At 42.1% G+C, this 21,912-nt stretch overlaps 1 protein-coding gene across 5 annotated transcripts in view; it reads right to left on the reverse strand.

Annotated features, from left to right (window-relative positions):
* Positions 1–821: 821 nt before the first annotated feature.
* Positions 822–21,912, reverse strand: part of SETDB2 (SET domain bifurcated histone lysine methyltransferase 2) — a 44,982-nt gene continuing 23,891 nt past the window's right edge. Inside the window, exons 9-14 of one of the 5 annotated variants that reach the window (XR_008313125.1) lie at positions 18,121–18,217; positions 14,579–14,675; positions 11,732–12,054; positions 8,693–8,781; positions 4,740–7,978; positions 822–1,059 (exon numbers count right to left, since the gene is read on the reverse strand). Coding sequence is in view for 2 of the 5 variants with exons in the window: in XM_053283837.1 (XP_053139812.1) it covers positions 7,861–7,978; positions 8,693–8,781; positions 11,732–12,054; positions 14,579–14,675; positions 18,121–18,217 (724 nt within the window). In the remaining 3 variants the exon portion in view is untranslated. Of the gene's footprint in view, positions 7,979–8,692; positions 8,782–9,154; positions 9,206–11,731; positions 12,055–14,578; positions 14,676–18,120; positions 18,218–21,912 lie in introns of all 5 variants that reach the window. The other 4 variants (XR_008313124.1, XM_053283837.1, XR_008313126.1 and 1 more) reach the window with 4 other exon arrangements.

Raw genomic sequence — 21,912 nt, forward strand, 5'->3', positions numbered from 1 at the left:
TGAGCACATTACAGTAGAGATGACCAAAGTATAGTATGAATCATGCTGGCAAGGACTCAATCTTTGAAAAGAGGATGAAGATGAATGAAGGCTATCCTGGTCACAGCTACCTCCTGAGAAAGGTCAAGAAAGTATCAAGTATGATCAGCCCAATACCTAACTCTTCATGTCACCTGACCCTAACCCGCCTAATATGGGGTTCACTAACAGCAGCAATTCAACACACCTCTTTCTGATCTCGTGAAAGAGTTCAGCTCACATGCCCGCCAAAATTTCACAGTTAAAAATAGGGACATTTGTGTCCTTGCAGCATCCCTATTCCCACACCAAGGATAATTGTCTGAGTCCCCTTCCTTCGTTACACAATGCTGATAAAAACTCTTTTCTGTTTGTATTCCTTTACTCTGCTTTAGTAGTCTGTCCTGCACTGTATTATAAACTGTCAGTCAGTCAAACTTTATTGTGGTCGCTGAATAATCCAGAAAAAACCAACACTAATAAGATAGATACAGTCATCATTCAATTAAAGTAGACATTGTTGAACTTATGGTATTATTAGCGCTAGTAAATGAGCCATAGCCATTTTGTTAAAAATGTACACATATTTACTAGCATGAATGCTTATGGCCCACTTGACCATATCCATGCTTACTCAGAAACAAGTCCTTAAGTAAAACAGTATATGTACTGTAGTTACATCTCAGTGTCATCTCATAATAAGTATTAATCATGGCTGCAGTCTTATGTAAGTACAGTTGAGCTAAATCCAGTTGAACTCCATGGACTTGCTCCTTCCGCAAAACAACAACAACAACAACTGATAATAATAATAAACTTTATTTGTTAGCCACCCCATAACAAATTGTTCTTTGGGGTGGGGTGAGGTCTCGCTTACATCAGAAGTGGGGAAGGGTGGTTGAACATCTTATTCCTATCCCTTCTTCTGGTTGTTTCCATAATGGGAGGATTCCTGGCTGCTTTACTAGCCTGTCCTTTGGCCTGCTGGTGCTGCTGTTTAATGCCAGGTCAGTTCAGAACAAGATTTCTATCGTCCATGATCTAATTGTGGAGGAAGGGGGTGACCTGGTTAGTATTACAGAGAACTGGGTGGGGGAACTGGGAGAGATTAGTCTTTCCCAGCTGTGTCCACCTGGATATTTAGTACAGCATCCGCATAGGCTGGAGGGCCAGGGAGGGCGTCGCTGTAATTTACAAAAGCTCTATTTTCCTCACTAGGTCCCCTGTCCAAGTGAATGCCAGCTCAGAGTGTTTGTACCTGGTGTTGGGTTCTCAGGATAGAGTGGGGATTCTGTTGGTGTACTGTCCATCCTGCTGCTCAGCTGTCTCCATACCTGAGCTCACAGAGCTGGTCTCAGATGTGGTGCTGAGGATTCCCAGAATGATTATTCTAAGTGACTTCAACATCCATGCTGAGGCTGCCTTGTCTGGGGCAGCTCAGGACTTCATGGCTGCCATGACAACCATGGGGCTGTCCCAACATGTTGTTGGCCAAGCACATGAATTGGGGCTGGGGCACACTCTGGAACTGGTTTTTTCAACTGGACAGGAGGATGGTGATTTGAATCTGGGGGATATGTCATCTATGCCCTTGTCACGGTCAGATCACATCCTTCTGAGGTTTAGCGCCTTAGCAGCTACACCTCTCTGCAAGGGTGGGGGACTTATAAAAATGGTCTATCTCCAGAGACTGATAGACTCTGATCGATTCCTGATAGCTCTAAGGGGTTTTCCAGCTGGCATGGCAGGTGCTCCTGTTGTAGATCTAGTTGATCTCTGGAGAGTTGGCTCAGGCAGTTGACAGGATTGCTCCCAAGTGCCCTCTCCCACAAAGCAGAACCCCTGCAGCTCCTTGGACCTGAACTGAGGGCGATGAAGCTGGGAGATGGCTGACGCGCAAGTGGAGGAAAACTCGGGGCGAGTCTGAGCGAATACAAGTTCGAGCTCATTACTGACCCTACTCTGTGGCAGTGATGGAACAGAAGAAACACATTTTTTTTTCACCCACCATTGCATCCTCTCAAGTGTCATCCAGCAGGGTTTTTCAGGGTGGTGCGGGGCCTTTCGAAATCTGGCTCCTGGCAAGATGCATTAAAAATCCCGGTAGCATGCTGTGATGCATTTGCACAGCACTTTGAAGGTAAATTCGCTTGCATTTGCCATGAGTTGGATACTATGGCTGATGCAGGATCATTGGGAGAGGTGCCCGGAGCAAAGCCTGGTCTAGTTTTGCTGGAGGAGTTTCAATTATTGGTACCTGAGGATGTGGACAAGGTATTTAGTCGAGTTTGGCCGACCAAGTGCATGCTTGACACTTGCCCTTCATGGCTCATTAAATCTAGTAAGGAGGGAATTTTTAGCTGGGTCCAGCAGGTATTAAATGCTTCATTGAGAGAGGGAGTAGTCCCAGCTTCACTGAAGCAAGCTATTATTCAACCATTCCTAAAGAAGCCCAGTCTGGACCCAGAGGATGTAAACAACTATCCTTTTGGATAGGCTGGCTGAGTTGGGTGTGGGAGGCATTGTTTGGAGCTGGTTCTACTCCTATCTTGAGGCCAATTCCCAGAAGGTGGTGCTGGGAGACTACTGCTCAACCCCTTGGCAGTTATGCTATGGGGTTCCACAAGGTTCCATTCTTTCCCCTATGTTTATTATCTACATGAAATAGATAATAAGCAACATAGGAGAGGTCATCAGGAGATTTGGCTTGAGGTTTCATCAGTATGCAGATGACACTCAGTTGTATCTCTCTTTTTCATCAGATGCAGGTGAGGCAGTGACTGTCCTGAATTGGTGCTTCGATGCAGTAATGGACTGGATGAGGGTGAATAAGCTGCTGAGACTCAATCCAGACAAGACAGAAGTACTGCTGGTTGGTGGTTCCTGTGCCTGGGTGAATGATTTAAAGTAAAGGTCATCTCCAATGACCTTTGGGTTCTTTGTGAACTGCATCTACAGATGGGGGAAGAGTGTGAATGCTTCTGTATAGGCGCCACTTTGGTTGTTTGAAGAATTCTAATTCCCCTAATTAAACTGCCTCGAAGCAGCTGCAAGTAGATTTGCTCCTCAGATACCCTAAGGCATAAAGCCATGTGTGAAAAACCTTCTGGTTAAAAAACAACCACCACCAGTAGGTAGCATCCAAGACTACATTGCTTCTTAACCTATTGAAATCAAGTGATGTGATGCTGGTGATTGGAGACTGGAATGCCAAAGTTGGAAAAGGTAAAGAGGTAAACACAGTCAGCCTATATGGCCTAGGAAACAGAAACGAAGCAGGAGAACATTATTAGTTTCTGCCAAGCCAATCTCTTCATTGCTAACACATTCTTCAAACAACCAAAGTGGCGCCTATACAGAAGCATTCACACTCTTCCTCCATCTGTAGATGCAGTTCACAAAGAACCCAAAGGTCATTGGAGATGGGGTAGAACAAGCAGTTAGCGTGATAGGTTGCTTTCTTGTTATGGCTATAAAGACCTTCTAGTTTAGATAAATTAGGGTATATGCCCAGCTGCACTCCGTTCAAGAGCTGTGCACAGACTTTGGGCACCCCTGGAGTAGTAATGCGATTGAATTGCCTGTGTGATCTTAGCATTCTAACATATTCTCTGTGTGCTTATCTGCAGCCAGAGGCATGAAATATTACACCAAGGTGCTTAAATTGTTTTACTTGTTGCAGCTTGTACCCATTTAGTATCCAATTGTAATTTGTTGGTCTTTTCACAAATACTAGAATCTTGGTTTTACTACAATTAATTTCAAGTGAATGCTCCTTACAATAGGAGGCCAAAGAGCACAATGCTCTTCTTAAACCTATTGGAGTTTGCGAAAGAATGACGGCATCATCTGCGTACAAGAAAATAGTGAGATGCTTATCCACTGATTTGGGAGGGTGATGATCCAAATTGTTTAAATGGGAAGCAAGGGAATTAATCTAAAAGTTAAACAATAGTGGAGCCAAAATGCAACCTTGTCTTGTTCCCCTAAATGTTAGAATTTCCTTGGTTAGGTGCCCCTGTGCACTACAGCGCACTTGCCTGGATTAAGAGATTGTTTGTTCATTCACTGGAGAGAAGCAGCAATGGCAATTCTAAAAGAGGAATCACAAGACCATGGTCTTTCTGTCTGTGTCCACAGATGTAGGCTTCGAGGCTACACAGGGTTCTTGGTCACTGTGGTCTGCATGGGTTTTAATTCCTGACAGCACCTGGCCACCAAGTGTCTCAATGCTAGTTCCATGCACTAAAGTATGCTTAGTTCTGCTCTCCTCTTGAGTTGGTGCACATAAAATATCACAGGTTTCTGGCTCTTGGGTGTATGTACACAAAAGCATTCAAACGTGGGCTAGGCACAAATTCTTCTTCTTGCTTATGAACTTTGGTTATGGCTAAAGGAAACTTAGTGGGGCATTCCTTCTTCTCTCTGGAACAAATGAAGCTGTAGTCTCAGGAGCTTCACAGACTCAGCTTCAGGCAACTTTCAGAACTTGAATCCTGACAGTCTTCCTTTGCTTCAGAGTCAGCAATCACACTCATGTGTTCCATTCTTTTCTTATTGCTATCAATCTCAGGGGAAAGTTTTTAAGGTAAGACTGGGAATGGGTTTCCTTCAGCTTCTGAAGACAGGCTGCTCTTTCTTGTCTGAAAGGGTTCAGCCAAAGGATCTGGGGCACCTCTCTTTGGGCATATTTGTGACAGAGGATACTTTTGTGAATGTACCTCTGTTTCTGGAGAGAGAGAAATAACTTTGATCTTCTGACAAACAGCAATTCTAAAAATAAAAAAAAAGATACAACTATAATATATATTCTCAATAATTACTAACACATTCTAACAAAATGCTTTTATTAAAACCATATCAAAATTTCTCATACTATAAAATGTAACAATCATATAAAATACAACCACTCTTCATATCAAATCATTCTCTCCTTTGCCAAATACAATTTCCTCCGAGGACGACTTCATAGATGAAACACAGGTCTCAATTTATATAGTCCTCAACCTTTGTATTAGGTATATTAGCAGTCCTCCAAGCAATAATCAGTGTAGGATGTTCCTATAAATCTTAGCCAGATGAGTTTTGACAAAGTTGTCTTCTTCAGTGGTTTATCTCAGAAACCATACACTAAAAAATATGGTCAGCCCTGTCAACAACAGTTGCTAATGAATGAAAAAAAACTTTTGTTTCTTTTAAACTTATGTGGGGTCTCATGGTAATATTTTTTACAGATGCCATATTATTAAAGACCAAAGTAAAAGTTCATATAAAACAATAGCAATTGATTCCAGGAGCACTAAGTGTAGCCAAGTAGATAAAGAAGTACTGAGTATTCACTTATAGGTGATAGAGTGTACTCACAGGGGTACTTCGGAAGGTCCTCCAGTCCATCTGGGGATTTGAATTCATTAGCAATGGTTGACAGGCTGAAGCATGTGTGTTTTTTAGGGTATGATTTCTGGGAGAAGCCACTCTGAACGCAGGCAAAAATATATATTTGTAAACAAGATTTCCCTGACCCTGTAAGACAGAACCTGACTTTATTTCTTTTGGCTAGTTATATTGTTTCGCACAGCAAGGTGAAGACTAAAGCAAACTCTCAAGCTGGGGCTCAGTCCTAGGCAGTGTCTCAGAGAAGCAGCTATGTTTGAACAGGCCTTATGAATGCACTTGAGATGTCCAAGATAAACTAAGAATGGCCACATCTCTTCCTAACTATTGCCTTAGTACCAGCAATATTCCAGAGGTTTTCTATGGGGTTTTTTAAAGGGCAGAGTGGGCAGTTTTGAAATTCAGAAAAGGAAAAACAACAACATTCATCCTCCTGAACAGAAGAAGCTGGCCCAAGTGAACAAATGAACATGCAAACACTTTTAGATGTTAAGTATGTCAAGGAAGATGCAGGTTTGAATTCTCAACCAAGAAACACACACGATTTCCAAATATTCTATTTCGTACAAACAATGTATGTATAACTAGTTATAATGGATATTGTACATAGTTTTAAAGAACTATTCTTCCCCCTCTCCCTACAGCAAAATAATCTGAGATTTTAATGATTAGAATTATTTTAATGATTAATCTGATTATATTGTTCTAATCTAGCTGTTGATGACTCGAAGACAAGGAATAAGATCTAGAATTACAAAAAGATACATCATCATCAATGCATCTCAAGAGCTGAAAGTTTGCTTTCCCAATACTCCCTCAGACATGCCAGTTCACATCTATGGAAATGTAAGTATGACAGCAAAGCATCAAGGTGGCAAGATGGAAAAAGCCTCTCTCAGGCTGATGCTTCCACCACCATTGTTGAGACAGCTCTGTTGTGGAGAAATCCCCCTTTCATGGAAGTGGCTGTCAAGCAACTTGGATTATTATATTTTTTGTTAGTATGGAGATGAAAACACATTCAAATGCCACATTTCTCTAATTATGACCTAGTGGAAATGAACAGGATGATTATAACATTAATGCCCTGCTTGTGATCTTCCCAGAGGCATCCTTAACAACCATGACAGTATAGTAATAAGATCAGATCACATTAACTCCAGAGAACAAGTTTCTAACAGAACAGCAGTCGAATGTCAGAGGTGGGTACTTTCTAGGAAGACAAAACAAAGACAGCAGCTCTACAACCCAAAAAGGAGCAACGGCATCCAATCGATGTATTGAAAGAAGCCAAATAATGGTCTCAACACATTTCAAGCATATGCTCTTCACCAGGGGAAAGATTTATAGAGTTGTTTGTTTTTTTAAATGGCTCCCAAAGGAGCTACAACTCCCCACAAGAATGGTTCACTATTTTTGAATGCCCCAGACTCATCAGGACTGTTAATAGTCTTCCAAAATATCATCTGTGTCCATTGGATTCCATTCCAACCTCCCAGGAAGGGCAAGGTAGGGCTAGTGCCAAGGCAAAGCTCAACAATCCAGGGAAACCAGCATGTGGCTTGCTGGAAGCATAGATTCACAGAACTAAGTGGCAAAAAAATGACCTGTAGAAGAGTTTGCAGACAGGTTCCTTATTTTGCCATTGACTTCTGTGGTCTTGATTGGCTAATAGCAGGCAGAGGGCTTCTACTGTACACAAAACCAAAGCACTGTACTTCATATATTAAGATTGTTTATTAAGGAGTTTTTAGGCTTAGGAACATAGAAAGCTATCATAAACAGAGTCAGACCATTGGTCCATCTAGCTCAGTATTGTCTACACAGATTGGCAGCAGCTTCTCCAAGGCTGCAGGCAGGAATCTCTCTCAGCCCTATCTTGGAGATGCCAGGGAGGGAACTTGGAACCTTCTGCATGCAAGCTCTTCCCAGAGTGGCCCCTTCCCCGAAGGGGAATATCTTACAGCGTTCACACATGTAGTCTCCCATTCATATGCAACCAGGGCAGACCCTCTTAGCAAAGGATACAAATCATATTTGCTACCACAAGAAGATGCTGAAAGGCATCCTCCCATACTGCATGGGAGATGGCAATGGCAAACCCCTCTGGTATTCTACCAAAGAAAACTGCATGGCTCTGTGGGCGCCAAGAGTCAGCACAACTTTACTATCACAAGACCAGCTCTCCTCCCAAGGCTTAGAAATAGCTAAATTAGCATTATTGTTTATTATGGTGTTTATTTATTTAATCTGTTCAGTAACATAAGGGTACCTGACACTAAGCCTGAAGTGAAGATGTCAGATATCTGTATAAAAGAATTCCTTAAAATTATTAAATCTCCTTCAATGAAAAACCAATGAAAAGATCTGTCATCATTAAATGCAAGATAGGCGTGTTCCATTTCTGTACACAAAATGGTAGTTAAATGAGTACTTGATCCAAACATCTTAAAGAATTTTCTTCCTGCATTTAAGAGCCCCACACTGACAGGTAGTTTCAGTCTCAGGCATGCTTCCAGCTTCATAGCCATAATCCCACGTGAGTTCAGTTCCAGCTTTTACATGCCTAAGAAACAAACATATCACCTAGTTAATATAAGAGCAATCATTGAAGAGTAGTTATACTTACTTTCCATGCTTAATTTCTAAAATAAAGTTGGCAAAGTTTAAGACGACCTGCCCTTCTCATTTGAAACCTGGTCTTCCCCCTCCCCTGCCCCCGATTGAAATGACTGCACAGAAGAAGAAAAGGCACTCTGCATATGCTTAGAGCCACTTGTTTCACTAGCAAAACCCATACCGTAAGGGTTTGTGGATCATAACTATGCAGCAATGCTTCCTCATAATGCTTTCTGAACAGCTGGCATGCGTTCCTCCTTCCTGTGCTAGCTGTGCACAGCACAGCCTGATGAAGGAAAGGGAGAAGGACAGGACAGTAGAAATCCTTTGTACATCTCTGGTTGAACAGAGAGGCAGCCCTCTCTCTTTCCTTACCCACACCTAATTACTGTAGCCATTACTCCAAGAGCAGCAATACCCTGCTGCTTTCCACATGCAGCAATGGAGGCGATTCTTCTACCTTTTCACATCCTGCCTGTGGAGGCAAAATTGTTCCAACAACAGCCTTTAGGACACAGCACAAGTGGCTAGAAGCAACCTCACTTTGTGCAAGATCCCGCACTCTGCAGCACAAGATCACAGATCAAGTAATCACTTTTCTTAGATTTTTGCTACTGCAGTTATTTCTAATGAATTGAAAGCAACAAATACTGTTTCAAACCTGTTTGTGAAGAATGCCACCCAGGGAAATTTTTTGTTGTGGGTCTCTACAAACACACTCTGTACAAAGAGATTAGGACAGCAGCTGTGCTATAAATGAAACATGAATACAAGTTAAACACAGTGGGATCATCTGGTTGTTTTTTAATATACAGTCTTATACAACTTAGATAGTTATACTCTAGTTTGAGAAATTGACAATTTGGGCAGCTGGACCATGTTTCATTATGAATACTTTTGAGAAATTCCATTAACGTTAACTTACAGGAAATATTTTACTTGATCTAATATCTAACATAGTACAAGAGGGAAGAGGGCTTATGCTGCCAAATGATTAGCATACATTTGGTTACAAATAGATACAATTTTTATTTGACAATAAAAGTAACAATTCTTTTCTCCCATAAAACAAATTAAATAATTCACGAATTGCATTGCTTAACTGCTCGTGTTCCTGAATTACCTCAAAATATTTTGATAGTCCAGAACAGAACAGTCTCAGAATCCCAAATTACTAGAAAGAAAAAATTATTATATTCAATATGTCCAACTTTAGGATGTAAAAGCAAGAGAATGCAGTTGTGGAAATTGGATCAGTCTTTTCTTGTCCTTAGTTCATCTACTTTGATAACTCAGGAAACATAGCACAGCCAAAAACAAACAAGCAAGATTTTGCTTATCAAAATCTCCCTATCTTGAACAAAATATGAGTTTAGTGCAAATTAATCACCTAACAGTTTTTAATTCTTGGAACTTGATTTTACTCAGTTAGGAAACTTGGTCTCCTGTCTTACCATGTCAAAATAACTTCCCAAAGTTAGTAAAGGCTATTTAGAAGTTATCTGAGCTTATACTGTATGTGACCGTCTGCAACTAAACCATATTTGTTCAGTGTAAAGAGATTTGTTTTTACTCTGAAATTATTTTTATATTACATGCACAATCAATCAGTTTCGGTCTTTGACCAGCATAAGGCAATCAGAACACAGAAACTTTAAATCAGCTATTACAGTGTAGAACTATGTAAAGTAAAAAAGTTTTGTAGTTAAAAGGAAAAATTATAATAGTTCCTGAGAACTAAAAGGTTTTATAGCTCAAAGAGATTAAAGGTATAAAAATAACTAAAAGCTATTGAGATAAGAGCTGCAAGATTGTAAACATTGGACTAAAATATATATGGATAAAGCTGTAGGGAGCTACAGAATTAGTATAAAAATTTAAAAATAGGTCTAGGAGCTGTACTGTGCTTGGTTAACAGTTGCTGGTAGTCAAATCCTGGCAAATTCTGCATGCAGTTATGCAAAACATGGCAACAGCATGTGATGTGGAAGGATTTCAGTCAGAGAGTAATAGGGTGGCGTAGAATTGGACTGTGTGGCCAGGCAACCTAGTAAGATGTGGGAGAACAAGGGTCTTTCTGATGTCTCTGTAGAATAGGCAATAGAGAAGGATGTGCTCTGTGGTTTCAACTTGCCCAGAATTGCATGGGCACAGATGTTCCGAGAAGGGGATCTTCCTGTATCTTCTGTCTAGCCCTGCTGAGGGGAGGGCACCAAAGAGGGCCATGGTGAAGGCCCTTTTTTGGATTCGGGACTTCTAGCCGCTTAAGATATACAGCAGGCACTGCTATATATCTTTGACTTTCAGTTATGAGGAAGTTTGAGACCCTGTCTGTTGGGCACTCTGTATCTTATACGCTGTTTTTATTTATTTATTTATTTATTTTTGCATTTTTATACCGCCTTTCGTTAAAAAGATAGCCCCAAGGCGGTTTACAAAAGTTAAAAACATGTTTGAGGAGTGTTCTGGCCTGCTCATGGCCCATAGAGAGGAGGTGGGCAGGGGACAGTCCAAGTGATGTAATTTTCACCACGAGAGTTCATTTCCATGTGCATTAGTAATCATCCTGTAGTGTTAGGTGGCTAGAAGAGCCCCTGGTGGCGCAGTGGTAAAACTGCCGCCCTGTAACCAGAAGGTTACAAGTTCGATCCTGACCAGGGGCTCAAGGTTGACTCAGCCTTCCATCCTTCCGAGGTCGGTAAAATGAGTACCCAGAATGTTGGGGGCAATATGCTAAATCATTGTAAACCGCTTAGAGAGCTTCCAGCTATAGAGCGGTATATAAATGTAAGTGCTATTGCTATTGCTAGACCCACTGGAAGGATAGTCTTAGCCAGTAATTGAGTATGGTCGGATATACTCTGGCCTCCACTTTCACCAGGCCTGCCTCCAGTCATAGGCCAACATTGGGGACACATCAGGGTGCCTAGAATACAGAAATTAAGAATTTGGACTGGACACGCTCCAGATGGGCAAAGTTAGAAAAGGGGCCCAGCTGAGCGCCACAGAGGAGCTGGGCCAGCAGCTTAGACAGAAATAATTTGAGGGCCGCGGGTATGTATTGTCTTGGTTCAAAATAATTTTAAAATAGCAGCAGCACTCCTCTGGGCATTAAGTGCAACGTGGTTGCCATGAGTCTTCTTGGTGCCAGAAGTGTGGAAGACCACCCCCAGGTATTTGAAGCATGTGACTTGCTCGATTGTGTTCCCATTCATATGCCATGAGTGTGTCTTTGGTCTCTTGGCAAAGACCATAATTTTGGTTTTGTGGTAGGTTAAGTTTCCAGTAGATCCTCCCTACAGTATTGAATGAGGACTCTCAGAACTCTTCTGAGACCTATGGGGGGTCCCTGAGAGTATTGCTACCTAGAGCAGGATGGAGATGCATTTCTCTGTGAGCTTAGGAGGGTGAGAGTCCAGGTTATTTAAGTGACTTACCATGGACATCAGCAATCCTCAGTAGCCCATGGGTTGTGGAAGCCCACCGGTGAGACCATTTTGTTTTTCAGATTTAAAAGAATGAAATAAAATCCACTTCTACATACCCAGGGAGTCCCTGGAGTATGTAGACTACTGCCTTATTTTGAGGTGGCCCCATTTTGCTTCCAAACTGCCAGGCATTTGAAAATGCCTATCAATTTTGTGTTATCTAAGTAAACTAAAGGAAACAGCAACAACGACATAATGTAACTGTTACTTACATTAAGAAATCTGCCCACATTGCCTTCCCTAGTGGCATCCAGCAAACAAAGATTCTCTTTGTTACAATTTTTAAAGCATGCCTCCTCGTTTTCTGTGACGTCCTCATTATGAGTAGATTCTTGTCTGCCTGTACTGATTTTTCCCTTTTGCGTGTTACCAGTCCAGAAAAGGTCCTTGCATTGTTTAGTTCCTATGTCACCCAGAACAGGTTTGCTGCACAAAGTGCCACTGGAAAGACGACCCTTTTCATGGCAATCCAAATTAGTTTCAGATTGCACTGTGTTCACAAGTTCTCCAAGATCTTCTCCTTCTAGGCTTTGTCCTGTCAACAAATATTTCAAGAGAATACATGGAGCATCTAGTTAAATTTAAACATGAGCATCAACTTAACAGTCACACTGACTCCCAATACCAAAAAAATCACACTCTTATTTAAAGTCACCAGCCACTGGATGGAAATAGGCAAATGCATAATATGTGGCTGTGGTCTGAAGATGTTTCACATTACTTAAAAATGTACATTCCATCTTGGTATCTCAATACATATTTGAAGTGGTTAACAACATTGTCAATAAAAATAATAAAAGTACGAGTCAATTAACACAATATGGCACAGCTATAAATAGAGTCAACAACTAGGGGTGTGCATGGACCACGGGTGGCGGTTCAGTCCGTATTCAGACCAAACCACCACCCTAGGAACCAATTTATTGGACCAACAAACAAGCCTGAACTGGTTCGGAGTGGTTCGCAATCAAACTGTCTGGTTCATGGTGGACCAGTTTGACCGCAACCCCAAAACTAAATGCACTGCAGTAATACTAGCCTAATGCATCCTCAAAGGCCTCCAAAAAAATGCCAGACATTTTTTTTATTTACATTTTATATCCCGCTTTTCCTCCAAGGAGCCCAGAGCGGTGTATTACATACTTAGGTTTCTCTTCACAACAACCCTGTGAAGTAGGTTAGGCTGAGAGAGAAGTGACTGGCCCAGAGTCACCCAGCTAGTATCATGGCTGAATGGGGATCTGAACTCGGGTCTCCCCGGTCCTAGTACAGCGCTCTAACCACTACACCACGCTGGCTCTTGAATAGCAAATAGACTTTGGCTATTTGCTATTCATATGGTTAAGGAGGAAGATAAGCATACTTGTGGGTTTATAACCACCAACTTTAATGAACTTTAATGTTTTATTGACAATGGAAAATATAGAGAATCTGTTTTGCTGGGAAATAAGCCGGTGTTGGGAATGCTTGATACGAGGACCTCCATATCTGTGATTAGGTCTGATCCAGCCTCCAACAGGGATAGTGTCCCAAACAGGCATTAAGAAGCAAGTAGGAAGCAAAAAACCTCTTGAGATTTCTGTTGACAGCGCTCCATTGGAATGGAGGAGATCTTGAGGACTTTTTGAGATTGGTGTTATGGAGGATCCATTAGCACAATTAATTGTTGAGAAAGATATTCTAGGATTAGAGGCACAGATATACATTTCTACCCAAAGTCAATGTATAAATACAACCCTACCTGAGACACCTATTTTGGAAGGGAAAAGGGAAAATGAACTCCCTTTTTAATCTATTGTAGAAGAGGAGAGCCTGTCCTCTGTCATAGAGGCTGATAACAGAAGTGAGAAAAGTAGCAAAAATAAAAAAAACCCACTGTGAATATAGAATTGGGACCAGAAAAGGAATTGGTTGAGAGTGAGCAATTTTAACAAGAGGTGAAAGCAGACTCAAATCTTAAAAACTTTAAAAGGGACATGACTGAAATATCAGAGGTTAAAGACTCATAAGCAAATCTCATGGAAAAATAGGTAACCCTACAGAAGGAAGTGAACAAGAGAAAGATATTGGTTGGGAACTTCTACATCATTAATTGTTCCTTCTAAGTTTAGGAGGCAATGATCTGCTTTGTGCAGGTCACCTAGAAATAAAACCAGGCAAAGGCTTGGGGCAAACTTCAGCTGCTCAACAGCCAGAACTTTAACTGGTGCAGAATCTCTGCCAAACCCATAACTATCCCTGTAAACCAGAGGTTTTTGCTTTCATTAATCTGTTTTCTAGGTGAAATAGATATAATGTATATAGTGATGGGATTGTTCACTTGGTTGCTTCTGGTTATATACAGACAACAGCTATGTTAAACACTCACGAGTTTGGTGACATCCGAACAGAGCAATTGGAAGAGCTCCATAGAAGATACTGGCCTATCAGTTTAAAGAGTTATAGCTGGACTAGGATTGGCTGGCTCTGGTTGAAAATTCCAAGGAGAGGAGATTGTTTGGAACAGTTCTTCAGGGTGATTCTGAGGGGGCTCAGGAGGTGAAATTGTGCCAGAGCCGGTATTGTTTGGACCAGCTCCGGGAATGTGATTCCAGGCAACAAAATGTGTGCACACAGATAAGAAACACACATACAATGTCTATAGTGGGAAATGCTGTGCGAGTAAATTTATTCTCATCACTGTGCAGTTCTGAATTTTTCTTTTAAAAAGCCCTGGATACCAACCGAGACAAGCTCGTGATATCCTGAGCCACATTAAACAAGGGGCATTCACATGAATACTGAAACTCTCCAGAACAATTAGTCTGCGGACTCAACGATTTCTCTGGAGGCCACGTGAGTACATGGGCTGAATGGTATCACAACAAAATCCCTAGCCTCTCTCAAGAACCCAGAACTCGATACACACCTAAACAGGAAACATGAAAAGAAATGGAAACACAATAGACCAGGGTGACCCCCTGCCCTGCTCATTAGACTGATGATGCTCCTAGCAAACATAGATGAGAGAGATTAACTGTCCTCCCTTCACCCATCAAAACTCAGAACTGCAAACCTACTTTCATCCCCTTCCTTGACTACTGTGGTCACTCTTCTTCTAGTTGATTTCTGGCACACAGAATTCTCATCCTCCTCCGATCTGGCATCGGCAACTTCCTACAAAAAAATAAAGTTGTAATATACATGCTGCTCTTTGTCAAATTATTTTTATTATTGTTCATACACCACTTTTCAATGAAAAAGCTCTCAAAAGAATAAGTCAACAATTCATTGTTCCCAAAGGGCTCACAACTGAAAAAGAACACAAGGTAGGCACCAGCAACAGCCACTGGAGGGACACTGTGCTGGAGGGACAGTCACTCAGTCCTGGCTAAATATAAGAGGACCAACACTTTGAAAGGTACCTCTTTGCCCGGTTCACAGGGATATGACTATACCTCTTTTCTCAATGAGTTATTTTGACACCCAAGAGGTTTAATGGCAGATATGAAAATGTTTAAGTATATCCTTCTTAATATCTTCCTGATTTGCAATAGCTCATATATATATATATATATCTCCCCACCCTTTACAACATATATCCATCTATCGATCATACACACATACATAGTTTACAGCATGATACAAATAATAATAATATATAATCTCATCATCAAACAAGGTGCCTTGTTTCCTTACGGACATTCCAAACAAAAGGTTGGGGGAGTGGGGGTTGGGGGGAAGAGATTTAGAACTCTGGGATGGGGCAAATTTGATAGTTAGCTTCACCATTCAGCTTGACCAAATTTTTAGGCTTTGGGGGCTTTATCAGGCCTCTATAAGTATGGAAGCAAGCTCTCTCTTTCTCTCTCCCTCCTCTCTTTATGTTTGTACTGAATTGTCAAGTGACAGGAAGGTGTATAGAACAGATGTCTTTCAGTGTACCAAGAGAATTCAGGAAACATGCCCAGCACAAAGCCACAGTGTTTTTAAGATCAAAAAGGAATAAACAGGCAATGTTCTGAAAACAAATGGCACAGGATACAATACAACCACAATGTGCATAATTGTAACTTCAGTATTAGGGGTGATACATCTGATAACTGAAGTGGACAATTTGGGGGGACGGGGACCAACCAATCAATGGAAAACAAACAAGGGGGTAGGTAATTAGGTGAAAGGTTACTCAAGATGGAGTACAAAAATCTGGTGAAAGCCATAGACAGCACCTTTTTTGTTGTTGCTCTTTTGTTCCCTCTTATCTCTTCCTTGTGCCTTTACTAACTAACCTTCCAATACTTGACTCAGCATCTGTGTTTGACTCAGTGACTGGGTGTCGGATCTGTGATTAATCCTATGTGGTTATAAGACTGCCATGTTGTTAACTGCTCCTGTCAAGTCTGGTGAGAATAAAGTTCTTGTATTGATAACTTGTGGATTGCCTTGCTTCCTTGGGTCACTTGACAACTAATGAACACTCTAGGTTTCCGATTCCCTGTGGGATAATTTCTCTTAAAAATCCCTTACAATATGAAATACATGTTTGTTACAGAAACATAGGATTGCAACATGTCAAATTATAAAATTTACAGATATTCTGTATGTCTATATCTGAGGTCTTCAGTCTGCCTTCATTTCCAAGAGGCAAGAGTACCTTTTTCTATCAATGGTTGACCTTATCACTGATCTGACCCACCCCAGACTTGCCCTTAGAAATCAAGGGAGGTTTTGCCCTGTAAGTATTTCTGCTCTTGCAGAGCCCTTCAAGGGTGCGGAGAGCACACTGGAATCTAAAGTTGGTACACCACTGTGCTCTCGCAGGACAGGAGGAGTTTATGCAAGTACTCCCATCACATCCCTGCAGACCCTAGAGGGCTGCTCAACTTTGGCCCTCCTGCAGATGTTGGCCTACAGTTCTCATAATCCTTGGCTACTGGCCATTGTGGATTATGGGAGTTGTAGTACAAAAAACAGGTGGGGGGGCAAAAGTTGAGCAGGCCTGCCCTAGAAGCATGAGAGCTTTGTTAGTCAGGATGTTAGCCATTAATTTCAATGGGCTTAGGCATGCCTAACTCTGAGTGGGATTGTGTTGAAAGGCTCAGAATAGCGTCATCTGGCTCCTGTGGATTCTTATTCACCAAGATGAAAAGTCATTTTCACATTGGAGAGTTGCTAAAAGACCCAAGAAGTTCTGGTAAGAACTTATCTGCCTACTTTCCTTTCACTATAATCTTACTTGATAATTACTATCTTCACAAGTTAGCCCACTTCCACCTCAAACATCCACACGCCTATCTTGAACTAGTGTGGATGACATCATCACAAACTACGCTGTTGAGGTGTCCCTACAAGTTCCCACAGCCGTACCAAATTTGGTTCAAATTGGTTAGGCAGTTCACAAGTTAGTGTATTTGTGCCTCGAATGTTCACATATTCACCATCTTGAATTGGGGTGGATGACCTCATCATAGATTATGCCCTTGAGGTGTCCCTACAACTGTACCAGATTTGGTTCAAATCGGTCCAGGCATTGCAAAATTGATGACACACACACACACACACACACACACCCCTGGGTGATCTTATAAGCTTACTTTCCTTAAGGAAAGTAGGCTAAAAATGCTTTTGTGGCAGACTGAAGCTAATCTTTTAGCAAAGTTAGGTAGCTACAATTAGATTGGAAGCGCTCTCCCCCATTATACTTTAGTCCTCTGGCTCGTTAACCCATTAGGAGATGGTAGCTACCAATTCTTTGATTATTATTTTTTTTTAGAGAGGGTCTAATCCCAGTGGTAAAGCTGGAGCAACTATACACCAATCAGATTCAGCTTTTCTGGTGACTTCTTGAGTTGCCAGAGTAAGGACTCTTCAGAGGACCCCAGGGATGTTTGGTTATCCCAACAAATACACCTGCCCAAAATTGTGGCTAGTCAAATAAGGGAGTTTCCTCAGCTACCTAGAGAACTAGGGGTATCAATGTATCCACAATGATACAAGGCTCCTAGGTCAAAGGAAAATACATCTCTGGCATTTGTCATTGTACAGTCAAATTGCATTTCTTTGCTTTTTTGTCCTTTCTCAAGGAATAATTCATCTGTTGAATATTCTGCCATCTTTCCAACTTCCCTTGGGGCAGGGAAAGAGCAGCAACACTAGAGCAGTGTGTAAATGCTTGGTAAATATTTGCACTAAGTTTCCCTTTCAGATGGGTAGGCTAAACAAACGCTAAAGAAATACATGCATCTATAATGTTACCACATCCTCCTAGCCTACAGAGAGAAAAGTAGAAGCTGGAGACTGGGAGGATATGAGCAGCACTGGGGCTAAACTGTGTAAAGATTTATCTACCCACACCACATGAGAGAGACTGCATATCCTCCTTACTTTTCACAATGATGAGGACACAGGCTCATTGACCCTCGTGAGCACATTGTAAATGCGGTAATGAAAGGGAAGGGAGGGGAGGGTGCAATATATCTGTGCTAGCAACAGACTTAGTTGTACCACAAATTCCTTTGATATCAGATACAAGAGAAGAGAAAAAGAGGAGAGACTAGGAGTATACACTGAAATACAAGCAAGAAGCCAACCAGCCAGCTAAAAATAAATACTGCATTTTTACTAGCTGTCTCCGGCGACTCTGAAGAACAGACGTTCTGGTTTTTGGTCTCACAATAGCTTGGTTACTCCAACTCCTGGTAGGGCCATAGTTCTGAGTTCTGATAAGAAATGGTAACAGTGTTTTAATATAACACACAAGTTAAACTTTTTTCAAATCTTTTTCTTAGAAATGTTCCAAATTCCTTGCCTAGGGAAGCTTTGCAAGGCAGACATTCCAGAATTTGGCAGCATATAAAGACTCCTATGCTCGGATGGCGATTTTCTACCCCAAAGACAGTTTAGAGAAGGCTTACCCCCCACGCCCCTTTTTAAAAAAATCATGTATAATCTGATTTGTGATATTAGACAAAGAGGGAGTCGGGGACTTGGGACCAAGCCTTCAAAATAATTACATGGCTTTTAGATTCAAATAATTCAAAGATTTAAAGAGGGTGAAATGCTGATCTATAAAAAGGGACAAACTGTTCTCCACAGTTGGGTTTTGTTGTTGTTTTTGTTAAACAACCAAATTCATTCACAATATTAAGGGCTGAATGGTACAATTCATATAGTTAGAATATTTAACACACACTAGTGGGGAGACATCAATTTGTGCTTGTATTCTAAACTTCTTATGATTATTTATAATGAAGATGTGTTGCAGACACCTGCTACACTGTATTCTATGAGAGTTCATCAGAGATATGAAAAACAGTGTGTTGCTTACTTGTAACCAGTGTTCTTCTAGTGACCATCTATGACTTCACACAAATGACTTCATGTGTGCGAGGAGACGTTGCCATTGGAATCTTCCAGAACTGTCTCTTCCCTGAGTTTTGACGGGAGCTCTGACCCCTTTAGTAGTGACATGTCTCCCCCTCCCTTCAGTCTGAGCATCCACCAGTCTGAAAAACTGCAGCAGGGAGGATGGATGGGCATGTAAAGTCACGGATGACCAGCAGAAGAACTCTAGTAATAGGTAAGCAACCTGTTCTTCTACATGGTAGTTTATGACTCACCCGAATGGGTGCATACCAAGCTGACCTAACTGGGACGTGGGTGCAGGCTCTCATTGGAACAAGGTTGTATGATGAGAAGTGTTGGAGGGGCCCAGGTGGTTGCTTCACAGATGACTGGAATAGGAACCGCTCTGTCAAAGGCTGTGGATGTTGCTACTGCCGTTGTGGAACAGGCTCCGAGCGACTGTGGAGGAGTCCAGTTAGCCATTTGATAGGCCAACTGGATGGTATGAACAATCCAATTAGAGATTCTCCAAGACAATGCTTGCTTTCCCTGATCTGTAGTACCATAAATCAAAGAGAGCACTGGGCCTTCTAAGATATTTAGCGTGGTCCAAAAGTGGTGGATGTCCAGAGAGTGTAGCTTGCCCTCAGCTGAAGCAAATGGGTTTGAAAAATAAGTTGGTGATGTAATGGCTTGTGATCTGTGAAAGGATGAGACCGCCCTGGGAAGGAAGCGCATGGCAGTTCAAAGCTGTACCTTATCTCAATGGAAGACCAGCTAGGATTGATCTACACACAGAGCCCCTAGCTTGCTGACTCTGTGCGCTAAGGTGAGAGCAACTAAGAATACGGTCTTTAAAATCAACAACCACAAGTTACAAGTTGCCATAGGTTCAAAGGGTTTGTTCATTAGCTGAGTTAAGACTAAAGGCAGATCCCATGGTGGTGATGCTACAGGTGAGTCTGGATACTCGCGAGCTAAATCCTTAAGGAATCTCGGCTATGGAGTTAGTTAATAATGATTTGTACATATTCTGTATTCCACAAGCAGGACTCAAGAGAAAAGACAAATCAAGTCCTTAGGTTTTCAGATGCAAGAGGTATTCAGAATATTCTGCAAAGGTATGTTGTTGGAGTGTTTGTCCTGCTCTAATAAATACCTCTGAAAACACTTCCACTTGGCTGCATACAATTTCAATGCCGCTTTCTAGAGGTTTGGAGTATGCCAAGTATCTGCTCCAAGAAACCAGAAGAATGTGCCAAGCTGTTAGATTGAGCATGTTTACATCCAGATGAAGGACTGACCCATTCTGCTGTGTCAGAAGATATGGATAGACTGGCAGCAGGAGGTACCCCCTGATCTCCATCCTGAGCGTGGTAGCAAACTATGGGCATCTTGGCCACCATGGAGCTATTAGTATGCAGTCTGAATTGTCTCTCTGGACCTTCTGGAGGACCCTTGGAATTAGGGGGATCTGAAGGTCACACGGGGACCCTCCCAAGTGGTGGGTGAATGAATCTCCTGAGGAACCCCCGCCCTGGCCTGAATGGGAGCAGAAGCAACATCACTGACAGTTGGTCAGGAAAGCCAACATGTCCACAGATTGTGTTCCCCATTTTTGGAAGGCACATGACAGTTCTACTGGGTCGAGTATCCACTTGCGAGAGATCAATCGTGTCCTGCTCAAGGAGTCTACCAAAGTATTCATTGAGCCCTGAATGTGTACAGCTGAGATGAGGATGTTGTGGTGAATACACCAATGCCAAATCTTGAGAGTGAGCACCAGCAGGTAATGGGAACCTGTCCCCCACTGACAACCAAGCCTTTGTAGTTGTGTTGTCTGTGTGCACCTGTACATGGGCACCTCTGAGGTGTGAGAGAAAACCTCTCAGCACCTTGAAGACTGCCAGGAGCTCTAAGAGGTCTATGTGGTGCCTCCTTTCTGTTGGGGACCATAGGCCACTCAGTTGATAACCTGCATGATGTGCTCCCCAACCCTGTTCTGAGGTGTCTGTTGTCACAGTCCTGTGAAGGCAAGTATCTTGGAATGGCGTGCCCTTCGCCAGATTTCTTGCATTTGACCACCAGCTGAGAGTATGGGCAGCATGAGGAGGTAGGAAAAGCAGCATGTCCTGTGAATGACGCTGCAGGTTGAAATAGTTGAGGAACCAACATTGAAGAATGTGCATATGAAGTCTGGCATTCAGCAACACCAAAGCAGTCAGAGCTATGAGACTCAACATTATTTGTATATTCCTGGCAGGATGATATGGTTGGTGGATTGTGTCCCGAGTGTGGATACATTCTGGAGATAAGTGGGTGAGGCCATGTCTGGAGTCCAATACAATTCCAATGAAGGCTATTTGAGCTGACTGCAAGTGTGACTTATTGTAACTGATCTCTAGATCCAATGTGTCGAGCAAGGCAAGTGTCATGTCCACATCTTTGGACAGAGCATTTGGATTTTCTGAAGTTATAAGCTTGTCTATGCATGGGGATACCTGGATGCCGTGCTGTTGAAGGTGCACAACAACTACTGCCATGCACTCTGTGTTTACCCTGGATTTCAATGAAAGGCTGAATGGCAGTGGCTTGTGCTGGAGCCTATCTGGAAGCGCAGAGCACAGCCTTGCTGAGGCTTTATCGCTACATGACAGTACTCCTTTAAGTCTACTGAAGCAAACTAGAAACCCCAGGGTGTGTGGGATAGATACTATTTGGAACCTCCAGTATACTATGAACTAATTCAGTTCCCTTAAGTCCAAAATATGGCAAAGCCCTCTGTCTCTCTTCTGAGTGGTAAAGTATGAGGAGTACACAAACCTCCTGGGGTGTCTCTGGGCACTAATCCGATGGCATTTTTCTGTAGGAGGATGTCTACTTCCTCTGAGAGATGGATTTGAACATATCACTATGATGGGAAAGAGGGAGGTCGTCTCGGAATGTGAGGGCATATCCAATCCTTATGATGGTGTGGACTCATTGATCTGATGTTATAGCCTCCCAAGTTTTCAGACAGGGTTGAAGGCGTGTTCCAACACTATGGCAGTAGGAGTCAGGCACTTTTTAG

The sequence above is a fragment of the Hemicordylus capensis genome, chromosome 1 (assembly GCF_027244095.1).
Source record: "Hemicordylus capensis ecotype Gifberg chromosome 1, rHemCap1.1.pri, whole genome shotgun sequence".
Lineage (NCBI taxonomy): Eukaryota > Metazoa > Chordata > Lepidosauria > Squamata > Cordylidae > Hemicordylus > Hemicordylus capensis.